The sequence below is a fragment of the Lacerta agilis genome, chromosome 1 (assembly GCF_009819535.1).
Source record: "Lacerta agilis isolate rLacAgi1 chromosome 1, rLacAgi1.pri, whole genome shotgun sequence".
In the NCBI taxonomy this organism is placed as follows: domain Eukaryota; kingdom Metazoa; phylum Chordata; class Lepidosauria; order Squamata; family Lacertidae; genus Lacerta; species Lacerta agilis.
The window spans coordinates 45911579-45930700 of record NC_046312.1 but is presented as its reverse complement, the minus strand read 5'-3'; the positions used below and the strand labels follow the sequence as shown (position 1 = coordinate 45930700).

General features: G+C 42.2%; 1 protein-coding gene and 1 non-coding gene across 3 annotated transcripts in view; both read right to left on the bottom strand.

Moving 5' to 3' along the window:
• LOC117045722 (alpha-actinin-1-like) overlaps positions 1 to 18336 on the bottom strand; it is a 40681-nt gene extending 22345 nt beyond the window's left edge. Inside the window, exons 1-7 of one of the 2 annotated variants that reach the window (XM_033147061.1) lie at positions 18184 to 18336; positions 15508 to 15627; positions 9949 to 10035; positions 8805 to 8892; positions 7774 to 7852; positions 5493 to 5574; positions 3688 to 3773 (exon numbers count right to left, since the gene is read on the bottom strand). In XM_033147061.1, coding sequence (XP_033002952.1) covers positions 3688 to 3773; positions 5493 to 5574; positions 7774 to 7852; positions 8805 to 8892; positions 9949 to 10035; positions 15508 to 15627; positions 18184 to 18208 — 567 coding nt within the window. In that variant the 5' untranslated portion in view covers positions 18209 to 18336. Of the gene's footprint in view, positions 1 to 1825; positions 1912 to 3687; positions 3774 to 5492; positions 5575 to 7773; positions 7853 to 8804; positions 8893 to 9948; positions 10036 to 15507; positions 15628 to 18183 lie in introns of both variants that reach the window. The other variant, XM_033147071.1, reaches the window with a different exon arrangement.
• TRNAF-GAA lies at positions 9229 to 9302 on the bottom strand. Its single transcript has one exon. It is a non-coding gene; the product is annotated as a tRNA-Phe (tRNA).
• Positions 18337 to 19122: the final 786 nt, after the last annotated feature.

Sequence of the window (19122 nt, the reverse complement as noted above, 5' to 3'; positions counted from 1 at the left end):
ATGGCATGTCAGTATCATATGAATTAGGCCCCAGAACGAACATTTTCAACTTGTTGTTGTTGTTTAGTTGTTTGTCGTGTCCGACTCTTTGTGACCCCATGGACCAGAGCACGCCTAGTTTGCAATATTTCAGTTCAGCTTAGAGTTACACCTGTGCCTGAGAACCTCTATGAATCTACCAACAAATATGGGATAGGAAAAAGTTATAATGTGACTGCAGAATGGAGAATAGGGTCCAAGAAAGAGAACTTTGTGGAATGGTTGTCTGGTTCAGTCTGGTCTTGTTACATTATCAGCTATCCTTATCAGTGTTTAATTGCCCAATGTGTGCCCAAGGAGCCTGGACTAAGGTCTGTTTTCCCCTTGGCATCTTTTACTCAGGTATAAATGCACTTTGTCAGTGCCACCGCTGAAAGACACACGTGTGTTTGAATCAAAGCTTTTCCACAATATGCATCTAAGCAGTGATACAGAACCAACAGAAGCCAAATATTTTGCAGACGAGTACAAAATGTCAAGGGAGGAGAAATCCACTGAGAGATGATTACATAGATAAAAAAGCCATAAGGGGACACCATAAATGGTACAAGGAGGGAAAGCACCAGAACTACCGGCAGAGGAAGGACACAGATGGATGGAAGCAAAGAGAAGCAACATGGGGCAGAGAAAAAGTTAAAAGGTGTATGCAGAGACTGTGATAATCAATTCTGGCATCAAAGGCTGGCTGTGTGAAAAACATGTAAGAGAACAGCCATCCCAGCTTACACAAATCACTAGAGTTTGGCCTTGAAACAGTAAGTAAACCGAGCAGGAATTCCATGAGCATGGCATCTACAGAACGAGACCTTCTGAGGTCTCCCATTGGGAGAACACCTGTCAAAGCAGAAGTGGCCATTTATATATATCCACGTAGACATGACCAGATTCCACTGATGGTAAAGCAGCAGCAACAGCAGCAGCAGAGGGTTTTGTTTTTATGGCCACATAAAGGCTGAATGGCAATTTTCTGACTTCACTTGGAAAAGTAGCTGCTCGGAAATTAACGACCACTGTTGGTATACTGCCAATAATAATGGAGACCTCTTGCTTATAAAATAAACCCTGCTGAACAATTGGTTTTAGGTTGCATGAATGGGGAGTAATCTATGCATGATGCTCAATCATGCATAGCTTTTTTTGAACATGTTCTTAAGTAAATCCAGCTGCAGAAATTACAGTCTGGAGCAAAAGATTAGCATGGAGGAAAATATCAGAGAACTTCTGCAACTGAGCATCATGTGGAGTTTTGACCTCAGTCATTTAGCCCTATAGTAATTATTACTGATGGCTAAAAGCTACTCTAGAGCTGGGTCTTTAAAACACTCCCAACAGGCTTAGCATTGCCAATGGTGGACCAGTGTTGTATCAGCCACCAAAAATGACTGAGAACAGAGCACTCTAAGGAAACCAGCACCCAGCTGAAACTAGCAATGCGCTTTCCAATAGGCAGCCATCCGATCTGTCAGCAAAGTACTGAATATATTCTACAATATTAATTTGAACCAGTAGGCTGCAACTTGGGTGTTCTAGGCCAGAAATATTGTCTGGGAAAAAGCAGAGAGACCCACTACATTGAAAAAAAATCCACTGAGTTCTCAACAAAGCTAAAGAGTGTTTTTTTAAAAAATCACCCAAGATGCTAAGGAAGTTGTGACAATATTAGATAGCTCAATATGACAGCCAGCACTGGATTCCATACCTCTAACGGTTTAGGGTATCTTCCTCTAAATTTGGTGGGCAGGAAACAGAAGGAAGAGGAGGGGGTTTGTTAGGAGTAAAGTCTCACCTTCTGCGCACCTGAGAAGGCGTGGTAGTAACATGAAACATAGGTCATAATGGCCTTCTCATCCGGCCTTAGCGTGCCTATAATATCTGTGCAAAGAAGGAGAAGAGGTTGAAAGGATAAAGTAAGAAGCAGCACACAGAATAAAATAAAACAGTCATGGGTGGTAAGAGAGGGGAAAATTTCCCATCATGCATTGCAGGACAGGCCAAACAGATTTCCATGCGGAGAGCTGGGAATTCGGATCAGAACGTGACCGGCAGGGTTGGCTTTGTGGACTCCTGTGGCACTCGTTCCCACCTCCCGTTTTCAGCTTTGGTTTCCAAGCAACCAGCCTAGTCCACATTGCAATGACACAACTCCACAGTCAGTAGGCTCAACTAACTTGCAGATGGGCAAATCTAGCTTTTTCTGGGGGAGTAAAGAGCCAGTTCCGTGTGCCCGTTCTACACAAGCAGTAAAGTAGCTAAATTTGATGAAGACATTATATAGAAATTAAAAAGCATGACAAAACCCAGATGCAAGGCAGAGAAGATTTGTTCTTGCAGTGCCAGTGCTTGACATCTTACTAGGGCTGTCCCATGTGCATTTTCTGAGCATACAGCTCTTCCCCTTATGCTGTGGGCACAGCAACCAGATATTCCATCTATAAAACTGCAGATTAAAAACAGACGATTTTTTTTTTTAACTTCAGCTGTGTGCATTGGAAAAAGATGTGGAGTAACCCCTTGCCTGGTACAGTTGATTTTAAGGTGACTGCATTGTGCAATTGCAGTAAAATGACAGAACGCCAATGGCATGTCACAGGGGAATTCTAGAAATGCAGTTTACATCTGAAGTATTATCATACTGCTCCCTGTTTCACTTTAGAAGACACAGACATACATATCTGTCCATTTAGGCAAGGCTTCAGTATTGAATGGTCTACTTTCTATCAGAACCCTTGTGGCCCACAAAGCAAGAGTGCATGCTCAGGATCTCTTAACAATTAAGGCATAATCTGATAACGCACAATTGTAGGTGGTCCACAACTTCCATCCACCACTGTCTTAAGCTGTAGTTAGTGAAAGGTTAGCATTTAGTCTACTTTAGCATGACATGACTTCTGGATCCACTTTCAAGCTTCGGCCTACTTACACACTTACTTGGGAGAACACCTTACTGAACTGAGTGTCACTTAACTTCTGAGTGAACAAGCACGGACTTGTACTGCACAACCCATTTGCTCTACGATGAGTTCTCAGATACCAAAGAACAGTTGATTCATCAAACTGCAATGCTCTGTGGAAACTTCCTGTTTGGGACATCCTGTCAGTAATGTTTTCAGAGTATTTGGCAAACGGAATGCACATTTTCTGTTCTGTGGCATCCAGGTCTTATTTCTTAAAATTATGCTCTTTTGCAAAGTAAGGAGGCTCAATCGCACAGCACTGTTGCTGCTCAGCAAAGCAATTCATCATGGATTAGCTGGCATGTAGAATGTTATGTTGCTGGATCACTATGCATGACAAATTACTATGCAAAATACTTTCTCTGCCCCCCCTCCCTGAGATTCACCTCAAGAGAGATCTTTGTGTCCTGTGGATAAAAGCAGAGCTCCCGATGCCATGAGAGTGACCTGCTAACTTGCACCCAAGTACAGATCTGCACTACATCACTGACTGTAGGATTGTGTTTGACCCCATCTGCACCCCCAAAATGATAAATACACAGAGAGCCATTTGGAGCCAACAAGCCAACTCTGCCAAAAATAATAATAAAGATGCCCGTAGCTAGATAGGAGAGAGAGAGAAAGAAAAAAAGGTTTGGACATTAGCAAGAGGACCAGGTGCGCTGTGTGGAGGGAGCTTGGAATCCTGCGATACCTTCTGGGCTCCTGAGAAGGCGTGGTAGAAGCTAGAAACATAGGTCATGATGGCCTTCTCGTCAGGACGGGCTGTTCCAACAATGTCTGTCAAAGAAAACCTGAAGTTAAAGAGCATATCAACTCATGGGATGTGAGCAAAGCGAGATGGATCACCAAAAGGTTATGGGTGTGACTATTAGAACCTACACATTCTCTACATATAGGTCTTTTAGATACTTTCTTGGAAGACGATTTCCCCTCTTGGTTAGGGCAATTGTCCCTGTCCTCTTCTCCTTACCACAAAAAAATACATGTTCTTGATGCAAGCGCCCAGTAGGACACAGAAGAATTGTGTGTGCTAAATTGGGAAGATGAAAGACGATTTTAAGCTGCTGTTTCAGTGAATGAAAGCAAATGGCCACCTTCTGCACCGTTCTCAATAGGCTGTTGGTCTGAGTTTTCCAAGCGTCTAAGGAAAGCAGGTGCTCATCACCTTTCAAGCTCAGGCCATGTAATGTTTTCATAGTGTTTCCTTGCTGCTTTGAGGATGATAATGGTGATGGAGAACACAAAAAGAGAACCATATTGCCATGCACCTAACCAGCTGCTTTTCTGTGAGCTTCCATGGGACCTACATCTGTCTCAGTGACCTGTGATAGTTCAGTTTGGTGGCAAATCCCAAAGGATAAGAAATGCTCTTAGTCAAATTCAGAGCCAGCAACTTTGGGACTCCATCTGAGGCTACCCGCTGGGATGAATTAGGTATCATTACCTACGTTAGCTGCATCTAACACCATACTACGCAAATGAAAGAAGTCCTGATAAAGATGATTTTTTTTATTTAAAATATCAGTCGAATACACTAGTCGAATACACTGTCCTCTTTGGTCACAAAAGCTCCCTGGATAGAGGTAATGAGGAATGGACAGAGCATAGCCAGTACAAAATGTTCTCCCAAATTTTAAGGGGAAAAAAAGAAAATGTCACGAAAGGGAACCGAGCAACAAAGGCAACTTGAAAACTGTGGATTTCAGAGCCAGTGTAGATTTTCAAAACGCAAAAGCGACAACATGGCAAAAGGGGAAATTTAACACATGTTTCCAGGAATCTAGCTGCTGAGAACTGAAGGTTATAATGGTCACATGCTAGATCCCTTGATTAACAAGTGTGGTGGCTCAGGAAATAAAATGCCCGGGGAAATATAACTAGTATGTGAGAGACAATGCAGGATGATCTGCTTTTGTTTCCACCTCTCCTTATGTACTGTAGAGATACCATGTCATTTGCTGTTTGTTGAGAATTCAGCTTGTTTGTTCATGGTGGAGTCCCAGCCCAGTCAGAAACAGGTGTCCTATTACTACTGAATTTACAAACGAGCTCCACAAGCTACGGAGCAGTTTTGGGAAGTACAGAGAATTCTAGGGAAATTTGGGAGAAAGTATAAATGCAACCATGCTGTTATTCATCTTAGGCCTGGTTTATACATTTCTGGTGATGCATGGAGACTACTTCATCAAGATCAGATCTCACGTCAGAATTACGTGGCAGATCATGTTAGAAGGTTCCGTTATCCATGCTGCTGCTCCCTAGGGGCCCTGACATAGAACCTTCCATTATCCACACTTCTTGTGCAGTTATTCAAATGTTATCAGGATAGGATCCAGCCAATAGGGAAAAAAATTGCAGTTATTCTAGTCTAGGTACCTGATAAGAAGGGTGGGGAACTTTTGGAAGAACTAGTTAAGTAGAGGTAGAAAGTTTGTGGAACTTCTTGGGTGTGAGTGTGTGTGTGGGGAAATAAATCGAATTTTGATTCTACTTTACCTTCTGCATCCAACATCTTGGGGATATCTAGGTATCTTTCAGCCACATCAAAAGCTGTGTTCAGGTTAGTGAGAGGATCATCCTAGGAAATGAATAGTTTAAGTTAGCAATATGTAAAAACATGGCAGAAGAAACTATTTATATACCATACTAGGCCATTGATAAGTGAGATCATTAGAGTCATATTCTAGACTAACTGATAACTACAACATTAATATGAGTTGCACATGCCACAAAAATATGCATTTAACACTCCCAGGTCGGATTGTTTCTACTAGTGAACTAGGAGGTGGAGTGTTGACATGACCTCCACTTCCCACCACCACAAATGCAGTAAAGGGCAACTATGAGGGCTATGTGCATTTTCCAAAAGGCCTCTCTGTAACATCTTCTTTAAGGACTTTGAAAGGACGCCACAGATTCCGTCATCTCCCCTTTCCACTAGTCTGCCTACTTACTGGACCAGTACTGAGCATGAGAGTTGTCAGCTTAAGACGTTTGTCCTTGATTTGTCTAAGTTGCAACGAGAGAAGGTGCAAAATCTTTTTAATGCCCTGACTTGGTAAGGTGCAGTATGAGAAGCCACCCTCTACACGTATAGAATCTCTACTCTGGGAGCAGGCCAGCTGCAAACCCAATTGAACTGTCTGACTGAAAAACTGTCTATTGAAGCAAATTTATATTTCATAGGGTTTTTGTTCCAGTGGGCTCTCTTGCACTGAATGTTAAACAGGTTAGAGGATGAGGCCCACCCCAGTTTTCCTTTGTCTGTCTTCTCCTATCCAAAATTGTTAGATATATTAGTTGAAATATCTGCCTTTGTTTTGTTGAAATTTGAGGATACAAAAACATTTTTTTCATGACTTGCAGCCTGTTGAACTGAGCTAAATGAGGTCTATACCAAGGTAAGGGTGCAAATAATTGCACCAAAAGGGAGGACAGCTTGAGATTGTCTGTCTGAGACAAGTATACTTGTTGATGTATCTTTCTCAGAGTACCATACAGCATACACTATAGTTATTAGGAAGTTTAGGTATATATAGACCCATGAACACAGAGCCAGGCTGTGCTCAGGTATAGTCACAAGAGAGGTCTCTGTGTGTGGAACCGTAGTTACTATAAGGATCATTTCACTTGCTAACAATATTATCACAAGCATGCTGATTTTGCTGACATAAGAAATGAATGCTAGAGTCTCTTACTGCATCTCGCCTACCTCAGCATAAAAATGCTGACTCGCACAGACATCTTCCCCTCCTAGCAACTTCCTATGATATTGCCATGGCAATAATTACAATGTCACCAATCACCACCTTTCTATCAACAGCGAATCAGCAAAAACTGTTGAAGCAGGGTAGGAGGAACGAGCAACCACTGTTAGCTATGTCTGTCTGGGATGCAAGGAACCTCACCTAGTAAAATATATGGTTTTGGTTACTGTTAAAATAATCAGGGCTGGAGGTGTCAGTCACAAAAAAGATGCTATTTTTACTGACCAAGATGACATGCTTCTTAGGTTACTAGAGAAAAAAATGTTACACTTTTTATCCAGTTTCCTTAATGAACAAGAATATCAGATTCATGGCTTACCATTGGACTATATCAACTTAATAGCTTCTACAAGATAGTGGGAATGAATATCTGATGCCTCTTTGGGCAACCACATTCCCAAATCTGCCCAGCAGCAGAATTTTGTTTTCCTGTTTCCTCTGCCTATCATGGTTTAAGCTGGGCAAGCAAATTTATTTGATCTATGCCCTACCTTATTGCATGGCTCAGAGCAGCTTACAACAGTATTTCTGAAAGTTATAAACCCAAGAGGCTTACAATTGTAGCTTAAAGAAGAGGTAATGTGGACAACCATGCAGTTTTGTACAAACAACAGATGACTCCACTAACTATGCATTCCACTATGGAATTGGAGCCATGCTTTCCACTACAGCTTCCCAAAAGACACTGCTGGGCTTGATAAGCTCAGTCAGCCTAAGAAAATATTAGTCTCTAATATGTCCTGGCTGAATGTGCCAGTCTAACTTTGGGAATTACCTGAGTTGTGTTTCCAAAGTCCAAAGACTTTCTTACCTGCTGCTAGTCTAAATCTCCACCAGGAACTAACAGACAGAAATCAAGTAAACCAAAACATCTGAGCTCTTCAGAGACCTCCTTTCTCTCATCCATTTCTCTCATCTTATGGGCAAGTTAGTTATCCAAGTTTGCCAGCACAGGTTTCCATCCTCCCAAGACATCTGAACTAGGAACATCCCAAAACATAACCAGGTACCTTTCTTAGTTTTCCATAGTCAATGAGTTCTGGACGATGTCTGTGAATCAAGGCACAGAAACCAAGGCCATCCTTCCAGCTGTGAGACAGATAGGACACCATTAACTATACTCATCCAGGAATGGGGTTTGTTTTTTGTCCTATACTCCGTAAGAATCAGAGCATGAGTAAGTTTCACCTCTGCTTCAGTTGAAGCCTTTCCACATTGCCAACTACAAAACGTTTCAGTATGTAAAAAAAGTTCTGAGGTTTCTAGTGCCAAGTGAATAATAAAAATAAATAATATATATTCTTTTACTGATCGCTATTGGATTGACTCAATAAATCATCCTCTGCTAATGACAGGCCAAAGGAGATTATGTGTAGAAGAACAGGATTACATGTCATTACATATTTATACAGCCACAATACATCCCCAGCTTGCTAAACCATCGTTTAGCTGAAACTACAGTTAGCTTAAATGATGGTTCCGCATCTGAACATGGTCTAAAATCCTGGTTAGTAAATCAGCATTAAGCCACCATCCCTTGTTACAGACATCAATGTTTGGTGCATCAATATAGGAATGAGGTGATATGCAGGGGCGGTATATGGGGTGGGGTGGACGGGCAACACTCATTCCTGGCTTGTTAGACTATGGTTTAAGAAGCCAGGAATGCAGTAATGTTTGAACTGGGCTATGTATCCACAAACTTGGAAGTACAAAAGTAAACAGCACAAGCACTTTAATTTACATCAGATAGGAGGATAATAAAGGCATTATTGTGTGCCGAGTATAGTGTGGGAAGAAGCCTTTCCTGGCCTCAGCCCTTTCCCCTGAGTTGGTAGGGCAGCTTTCAGAGTACAATTGCCACACACACACACACACACACACACACACAGCCTTTAATGGACTGTGATGGCAAGTCCACTGCAAATGGTCTTAATATTGCTGCTAAAAACAGTTGAGCTAAGGACCAGGCAGCATTCAAATCCTCTAGACCATGAAAAGATTACAAGTCACAGGCTGCTCCCCATCACCTTTACGTTACCTAATATGGAAGTTTTGGATGTTCACATTTTTGTATGGGGCTGTCTTCCTCTGACACCACAACAAAAGCCCTTCTTTAGCAGATGTCTCTAGGGAACAAAAGATACAAGTATTAGCCAACCTTTGTGAGGCTCTTTCACTAGGGTTTTAAAGCTGCCTCTTCATCCTGACCATTAAAATGTCAGAAGCCACTGAGGAGGATTTGAGCAACTCTTTCCATTTACACTGTAGCACAGGCTGTGCAACTCAAAAAGTCTGGGGGGACCTTTTCTTCCAGTTGTTGATGACCAAGTGCTGCACAGAGTTTAAAAAAACAACAACAACAAAATTTAGGATGACATAGGCTCCAAATCATAGAACTGTAGAGTTGGAAGGGACCCTGAGGATCGTCTAGTCCAATCCCCTGCAATGCAGGAATATGCAGCTGCCCCATACAGGGATCAAACCTGCAACCTTGGCGTCTTCAGCACCATGCTCTAACCAACTGAGCTAAGCAGGCTGCACAGAAAGTCCACACAGGACTTAAGGGATGTGCTGGCATAACATGTTATTCAGCACTAACATTACATTTGCAAAGGGTAAACAGTTCCCTAAAATCCCTATGCTAGAACTATTGCTTTTCAAATCTAGCCCAGAGGGTCGTTTAATCAGTCAAAATAGCTCCTTCCACAAAATAAGTAATTTTGCCCATCAAATTCTGCATTATGTGTGAGGGAAGGGTGTATCAATGCAAAAGAAAATGAGAGGTTTTGCATTGTAGGCTAACAGCAACATAATTATCTCAGTCGTTCTCAGGAACCCCTTGAGCTCAATTCATGACCTCACATTTCTGCCTTCAGGACACTAGTCAATATGGCCTTCCAGATCAGGGAAATGGTCTGCAGTGAACTGAACTCAATGAAATGGAGGACTCTGAGCCCTGGATTTTGTCACTGTAAATATAGTCGGCATCGTAGTAACACCGCCAAGCAAGCAGAAGTACCACCTGCTATTTCCTGGATCATGCTCTGGGGGCAATATTTCCCTTTCCGTAGATGATAGCCAGCTATGACAGGAGTTTTGTATGCTATCTATTTTGGAAATACACAACACACAAAATATTCCACAAGTGCTTTTGTGAGAGATGGTGGCCCGTTAGGATGTACCTTCCACTGAGATATCCTGAATAGCGAAACGGAGGATGATGGTCCAGATCATTCCAAGGGTCATTTTCGCATTCCCATCAACAATTTCTGCAAAAGAGAAATACAGCCTCTCAGCAGCTGCTACCGGAGCTCAAAACATCTTTGGAACTTTGGTAGACAAGAGTCACAAGTGAGCATGTTTCAGAATTAGGAAAACAAGTGGGGCCTGCAAACAAAATGTTGCAGAGTGGACTGCTCCTTTTCCAGGATCCCAGACACTCCATTATAATCCCACTTCCCATTAAGTTTCTATCCCCTCACACACCAAAATAAAAAAATCCATGCCCACTTCTCATTACATTGTTTTGGGAGGTTGCCCATGGCCCCCTGAAAAGTTTTTTCCCCAACAGATTTGTGTGTGTGTGTGTGTGTGTGTGTGTGTGTGTGTGTACTTCTCCAGTTCTTAGGATTTCCTCAGGTCTACTGATAACATTTTCTTATATGTGGTTGGTGCCGATTTAGTTGGATGGGGACCAGCGCTAGGCACATTGAGATGGCTATCAGTATATCCAGGTGGAACCTGCAACAAAATTCTACAATGTGGAGTTTTTCTATTTATAGAGATCCAGCCGCTCCACTCCATATAAACTTCTGAAAACCTCAGGGTTCCCCAGGGTCTGCTTATAACATCCTTGTGCTTTTAGGCGAGACTATTTTGGTTGCTATTTGGATTGGCACTGGGAGAATTGAGACTACTATTGGTTCAGGATAACAATCAAACACAATGATTATTTTTGGCAAGCGTAGCTGGGCAACAGCCATTCCAAAAGTGCCTTCACATTCACAAGAGGACAAGTGCCAGGTATGTGATGCAAGTTAAACCGCAAATAGATAATGCTGTTACACTGAATTACAAACTATAGCAAATACCCTCATTGAGATCAAGATCTGCAATCATTAAGTTGGGAAGGAAAACATCAAAGGGCTCAACTGTATATTACTAGTTCTGTTGCAATGTGGTTCCTTTGTCCATTTGAATTTTCCCCCTCTTTGTGACAGCCTTAATGACTGTTTCCTGTTCTCAGAGCATTAACTGCTAGAAAGACTTTCTACGGTCATTATATATTCTACGGTCATTATATATTTGTACTTGCTGCTTGCTAATTGATGCCATCCCATGCCTCTGTACAAAACTGCACTTAATAAGCAGTTCAGCAGATACTATTAATGAGCTCATTATTGCTTGTGGAAAGCTTTCTGAGGATATTGGGAGAAGTGGAGGCCAGAGAAGGTTGTGTGCACTGTCTTTCCCAATCTGCTACTCAGGGATTCCCACTAGTTCCTGCCCCCTTGAATAAACTCAAGACACCGCCCACCAACCTACTGTCTGTTCAGAGGTGGTCTTCAAATTACCAGTGGCAGCAAATATAATCTGCATTAGCAGCATGATAAAACTTAGCAAGCAATTCTGTGCCAATGCAGCGGGGGGGGGGGGGGGGTTCATGCTAATGATCCCTAAATGCTTCTGGTGTACCTGTTGCCAAAGCCAGCCAATCAGTATCACACCACCATGTGAATTGTTGGGAGAGCAGTATATATAGACCCACACTGCAACCCCTTAAGAAAAGAGGGTCTAGTGTGTTGGGGGAAAGGGGAAGGAGTTTGTTTCTCCTAACAAACATTTGCTAGAGTGCAACCCCTTTCCAATTTAAGTGATATTAGAAGGGGTGGGGTCTAAAACAAAAGCATTCCCCATCCTTCAGAAAGTTCAAGACCCCTATTTACAGGAAAATATATTTTAGTCTTGCCTCAGAAACATATATCTATATATATTTCAATAATCGCTTCTTCGCTAGTAAACCAAGGCTGTTTTTTTTGCAGCACTATTAGCAAGCAGAGATTCTTAGTGAAATGCACATTCAGTGAAGGAGGGAGAGTTGTTTAAAGAAACAGAACAGACACACAGGAAACAAAAAAATTGCTTTGCTCAAGTGAATTTGTTTCCATCCCATTGCTTTTATTACAACTATTCTCTGCTAACAGGCTATGCAAATAAAGACAGTATTTTCATGTCTTTGGTGAGCAGCTGGAGGAGCAATAAATATTGAATATTTTAGAATTAAACTTGGTGGCTGGAAAGAACAGGGTTCTGAAATGCCACCACATTCACAATCTAGTAATCCTAACCCTCTGGAGTGTAAAATAGTCTCCTTCCTCTGTTCTAGTCTTAAATGACAAGCTAAAAATTCACTGTTAAGATCTATATGAGTTCTTGACTGTTTGAATGTATTTTTAGAGGCAGTCCAACCACTAGCCATGCAGAAGTGGAGAAAGGAGGTTGATTCTACGAAAACAGGTGTCAGGAGGACTAAATGGTGGTTAAGAAAGCAGAGTTTTTCTGACAACTGAACATGTGTTCAATATTCATTCAACATCTTTAGCATATTTAAACTGCCGTGTATTAACCCCACTTTCAATTCCAAAGGAAGGCAAACATTAATGCATATACCTCCCAGCCGAAGGAAAATTCTCAAGAAGCATATTAAAAGGCAAAAAGCACTGGTTAACCAGAAACAATAAGATAATAATAATTTATTATTTATACCCTGCCCATCTGGCTGGGTTTCCAAAACCTAAGGGCAGTGAAAACCACAAGATCATTAAGACAAAATAACTGGTAGCTTCATTCCACTGGTGTCAATGGGACAAGGACTTCCAGGAACCCAGCCTATAGGACTGCTGCACAAGCTCCTTCTTCTCATTCTTATGGGTAGGGATCTACTGAGCACCACCATTCACTTGTCCAGTCTCTGCCATGTCCCCCTTCATTCATCTCAAAATCTGTGCAAGGACTTTCTCATCTCAGCACTGTTGTGCCATCCCTGTTTGCTGTTGCAGCAATGCAACAACATGGCTCTCAATACTGCACGAGCGCAGCCTTCACTAACCTGATGCCTTCCAGATGTTTTGAACCACAACTCCCAACAGCCCTGATGTGAGGCTATAATAGGAGTTGTAGTCCAAAAGCATTTGGAGGACCAACAGGATACCGAAGGGTGCATTAGCATAAGGCCTTTGTACCTAGTCTTATCCCACTCATTGCCTTGCACATTGCAACATCCCACTGCATTGGGATGCTAACTATCCAGTGGCTGCTTTAAACGGTTCATGGACTGCAGCTGAAATAAAGAGCACCCTTCTAGCCTGAGAACTAAATGAAACATGAGAGATAGAGCTTAAAAACATCATATATAAGCTTATGTAAGCTGGAACATGTGTTTGTTATGGCTTCAATTTTAATAGGCTTGGCTGATGTATAGAATGGAGGTAAAACAGACCATGGCCCTGTCAGTCACTTCCGCACTTCACCAGTTATGAGTGGGAAGAAGACAGAAACAAACAGTTGCCTGTTTTTAATGCTGCAAGCAGTATGTGTCTTCTGCCCAATAACAGCCAGCCCTGCATGTTTGCATAGCTCTCTATGCTGGTAAGAGGTTGTGATCAACCAACACTGTTTTCTCCTTGCTGACATACAGTAGTTGGATTTCAGATCAGTGTTATACCATGGAAGCAGGGCTCAAGAGTCTGAAAACCTGGTAGCTATCTGATATGTTGGAAATGCATGAATGGGAGAATAAAAATGCTTATCTCAATAATTATCCCAATAGTATCTAATTCTAACTGTATGTTGCAATCAAATGTGAACTTCTGGTGTGCAGCTAATCGGGATCAAGGAAGGATGAAAAGCTCATTAGCTGGTAGAAAATAGTTGTGAACTACACCAGCAAAGAGCTTCTTTTAACCCAATTTGCACAGGGGGCCTTGGCTGTGTAAATAATTATTTTCATAGCCATTTTTAATGCTCAGTAGCCATTTCCTTGTTCACCACACAGAAAGCCATTTTGATGTTGCCATTACTGGATCAATTCTGCATTCCTGTTTTTTCAATGATGCTGCTGTTTCAGGGTTAAGATGATATACAGCAGCCTGGTGCTGAAACCTTTCAGTAGGCTGAATGACACTGGAGAGCTTTGGACCAAAAAAATTACAGCTAAGGGTGATTTAAAACAACAACCCCGAACTGGTACTAACTCAAGATGATTTTCTCATTAAGTACTACCTGCCTGATGTGGCATTTCCTGCCTGAGTCACATTAAATACATTCTGCCTGCCTCATTAATTTTTACTTTCTAGTTTACAACAGTGACAGCTATTTAAAGCCTTAATTTAAATCCTTTTAAAATTCACAGTCTGGAAAACTTTATAAGCCTTTTCATTGGGCAGTCCTCGCACCAGAAAGCTGTCAGTCAACCCCAGATGCCCACTGAACTGCTATGATGACATCTTCATGCAAAACAAAATGCCTACAGTAGGGTGGGGTAGGAATCCACACACCAGGCATGCATTTATTTTGACATGTAGATTGATTCTGTCATTCATATCTATAGGCAGAAGTCAGGAGAAAACAAAGCAGATTCATGAAACACATTGACCAGGGTACAGCCCGCACTCTTGCAATACCTCATGCTGAAGTTAAGGACTAACGTATGAACTCCTCAAACTCAGAGAGAAGAAACGCCATGGTGCATCTGCAGCAGCACAACCAGATGCTTTTATCTGCCCCAACTGCAACAAAACATGTCTCTCCTGCATCGGTCTCTACAGTCACAGCAGCTACTGCAACCGTCCAACAGCTTGACCTCATCCCCAAAGGTGCACTCCTCCATTGTCTCCAGAGAAATGGATGGTAACGTATTTTAACCTTAAAGTACCCCTTAACCCTACACACAACCCTCGTTATATTCCCCCATTCCTAGACCCTAGACCATTCCATAGAGATGAGAGCCATCCCACTTCATGCTACATAAGCAAATGAGTTTGTAATAACATATATCATTAATGCTTTCACTGGAGTTTTAGTTTTGAAAAGCTGCATGATCTGTAAGCCAACGTCCAGATGCAAAATGTGGACGTCGTTCACCATGATTGTGAATTTGTGGATTATGGCATAATGTGAACAATTTCTCTTTAGAACTGGACAAAAGCACACCCCCTTATCTGAATTCCTAGCCCACAACCTCAAGTACAATCAGGCAGAATAATTATCCAGGAAGTGTATGGAAATGTCAGAAGGAGCATGGAGAACACAACTCTTTCCGAAGCTTTACAGGTATAATTTCCAGGCAATCTCACCCTGTGTTCTGCAAGTTTCTAGCCAACATAATCACAAAGGGATTCAAAATAGATGATCTACCTGTTGTGCACTGCATCAAATATCCAGTGCAGTTTTATTCCACACACTTTCTGGACTTTGGCAGACATTACTTGCTGGGGAGCCTGGTAGAACCCAGACTTGCAATTGGGCTCAAGGTGTAATATGGTTATCTGCAGTCCCCTACAGGACTCAGAGTCTTTGCTTGCTAAACACATATGTTGAACTTAGGGGGTTCCATAACAATCACCACCACAGTGGTACAACCATCACCTTGTAGTGCAAAAGTTGGCCAGTTCCTGTAATCATTTTAGTAGTTTTGTGACCCACTGATATTCTCCCTCCCACTGGAGCGGGTTCCGACTTACCTTCTGCTCCGATGGATACCAACTTGACTCCTTTGCTAGCAATGAAATCCAGGGCTTTGTTGACATTCGAGATTTTGTGCACTCGCATTTTGCCTCTTTCCGGCTTTGCCAAACGTTCACCTAGTCAGAAAGGGAAGAGTTATGTTCCACTTTTTCAATCAACTTCTTCATTCTCCTTCAGTAAACAACTGATATACAACTGAAAGAACACAGTCTATCTTGGGAAACTTTCCGTTTGTCTTTTATTGCAATACCACAACTGCAATCTACAGAGCTGTGTTCACAGTTGAGATGCTATGCACTCGCAAAGACCATATCATTTCAGAAAGCAATCAAGGAATCACATGTCTGAACGCTTCTTCACATGAACACCCTGCTCATAAGAAACTGAGAGAACGCTAACCTAAAATCTTCATAGAGAACCCGCACAAGCAACGCTGACATCAAACCCTACATATATTAAGTAAAGTAGAAGCATAGTCATCCGATCCCACCCCCACCCATCCTCCCACCCCTGTCCATCTCTTTCCCCCTTTTTCTTCCCAATGTCTGAACAAATGAAACTGATTTGTAATAATGATACATGTAAAAAATACGAGAGAGATACATTGCACATACTTTTGTAAATCAAGAAATCTTTAATAAAAATACTTCGGGGGGAAATATTCATTCATAGTAGGAGGGAGCTTTTCAGCAAAGAAAGATTTAAATACAGTGGTACCTCGCAAGACAAATGCCTCGCTAGACGAAAAACTCGCTAGACGAAAGGCATTCGCTAACGAAAGGGTGACTCACAAGACAAATTTTCCTATGGCTGTGACTCGCAAAACGAAACGTTTATGGGTTTTTTCTTCTTCGTAAAACCACGCTTCCTCCGACCGTGCTTTGCAAGTAGAAATTTCCGCTATACAACAACACTCGTAGAATGAATTAATTTCATCTTGCGAGGCACCACTTTATGCAGTCAGCACACATGTACCCTCAAGTGGTATAGTTCCAGGAGGACAGTATCACATGTTTTCCCTCAGTGCAAGGTGGCTAATCTGTCTCTGTATTTTGCTGGACTGTGAATCCCTTCATTGCTATGCCAGCATCTAGAAGACCACAGGTTGGCTACCACGGCTCTAATATGTAGATTCACCCTAAATATGCCTCAAAAGTGGCAATGTTTTATTTTCCAGTAAAATTAAAGAGCAATTCTCTCATGTTGGACAGTTATAGGAACCCAGCCAAATGAAAACCAAGTGCTTTAAATATTGCACTCAGTTGTCTTCATACAGAGCACACTTCTAACTAAATGCAAGATTAACACTAGTACATGAGGGCTTGGCACCACATGATTATTATTATTATTTGTATGAAGTGTATGCGCATATTTTCACCAAGACCACTTTTAATATGTCCCAGGACAAATGGCCATCAGTAAAAAATCTCGTAGAATGGTATGAACCCACCTGCACTGCAAAGGATTCAGGGCACCATCAGCCTTGCTTTCCTGCTGTTACTTACCCTTTCGTTTTAAATTACTGCATGCCCAGCCTTTATACTTAGTGTTTACTTTGAACTGCAGCCAAGAGCAATGAAAACTGAAGCTGAGAGAGACAGAACAACAGCCCCATTTTCTTCTGACAAGACCCTATTGACTTCTTCTGTGGCCATGGCATTTTTTACCACACGATGCCACAACAAAGTGAGCGCTTGTCCTACACTTTCAAAGGGGATCACCGACACTTGACAAGGGTCTATGTGTGATCCTCTTTTTGCTAAATGGAAAAAAGGGTTTCCAAGCTGGGTTTTTTCCCTACAGGAAAAGAGGAGTCATTGTGGCCTTGAAGAGATCAAGAATGCCCTGATCCTAGCTACAAGACTGAATATGCCACAGTGCCAGGCATGCAGCAAGGGACTTTCCTTAAGTATGTTGGCTGGGTTCAAAAAGACTGCATGTTTAAAAAAATAAAAAGCACAGAAAGACAAATGAATGTCAGGAGACAAGAGATGTGTGCTGGGGAGGCACATGCCGCTTCCGAACAGAAAAGCACCCAGACATTCTCCCTTCAGTCATTTGTGTCCCTCCTATCATGCTCTTCGCACTGCTTCCTCTCAGCTTTCACCGCCTTCCCTATGCATGAGTGAGCATTTCACTAACAAGATAAACAAGACAAAAATAAATAATGCGAGGGACTCGACTCAGCTGGTTTCTGGCAAACATCGAAAGAAGCCACGGCTCATGGATTCCCTTCTCAGTACCTCGCTTCAGCATTCTGCAGCCTTTCGAACCCTGACCCATTTGTATCAGGCATGGGAAGGAGGAACATTCTGCATTTCCCCAAGGATATAAACAAGGACAGGAACAAACACACCTGGGAACCCCTATAGGACTATATAACGAAGTTTGAGAACGGGAACTGCTACGGTGGTGCAATGTGGGGAAACGAAAGTTACTGTGCTAATTAATGGCACTGCATGCCCTAGATGCCCATCTTTTGTATCTTTGAGGTTATTTTGCCCCTTCCAGCTGAAATTTCAAACCATGTCCTAAGTCCATGATGCCAGCACACAAGATGGTCACACTTGCTTTTTCTTCCTTACCTTTGTGCAAACTTGAACTATTAGTCCCTGTACTTTAGCAGACTCACTAGACTGGAGAACTTAAACTTTGCATAATGGCTGTCTTACCTGATATGACTTCCAGGAGTAACATAAGTTTAAGGCCATCCCTGAAATCTTCTTCTATGTTCTCAATCTGCGTGCCAGCCTTGCGGAGGTGAGAGTTACACCAGGCTGTAAATGTCTGGAAGAGAGAAGAAAAGGGAATAATTAATCTCCAAAGAGAACATACCGGGCTGCTGAAAAGAACCCCATATTTCAATAGCACCAGTGCTGTGATTTATTTGGTGAGTGTCAGGGAATAATTATATCGAAGTTCTGCAGAGCAGAAAAGTCCTGTAGATAAAAAGGATGTGAGTGAGAATGAGTGCTGGCAAGAAAAAGAAAATTCAAGGCAATTTGGGCCATGCAGCCTGAATGTACTCTACAGATCTGAATGCAAGAATACCCTCCCAACAGGGTTTCTTCATTTACTGTTTTCCAATAGGCTTCTGATCAAAAACAGAGAGCACACTCATTTTTCCAGAACAAGGCTATGATTTCCAAGCCACAGCAGACGCTGTAACCCTCCAGTGGTTTGACTTCACCCTCAAAGGCGCACTTCCTCCATTGTCTCCTGAGACAGACGGATGCCAACAACAACAAGACTGCAAGAAAACCGCCAGTGTCTTAAGTGGCTGAATGGCAGGATGACAGCTAACAAGTGTGCCTTTTGCCACCATACTGCTTCTGTAGAAATGAGAAATCTTCTCCATGGTGTTTGCTTTCAAGGGTTCTGGGGCTCCCTTCCTGGCCAGAGGTTTGCAAGCTTGGCTCTTTATCAAAGCTATGAACAGGTAGGTCCCCTCTGCAACTCTTGCATGCTATCCATTGTATTCTACAGCAGTTGTTCTCAGAGTATAAGGCAAGCCCTCTTGGACTGTGTGGATCACCTAGAAGGGGGAATAGGATCCTGACATAGTAGAACCTCTCCCCTTACCAAGCAAGTCACATTTGGGCTGAATGCTC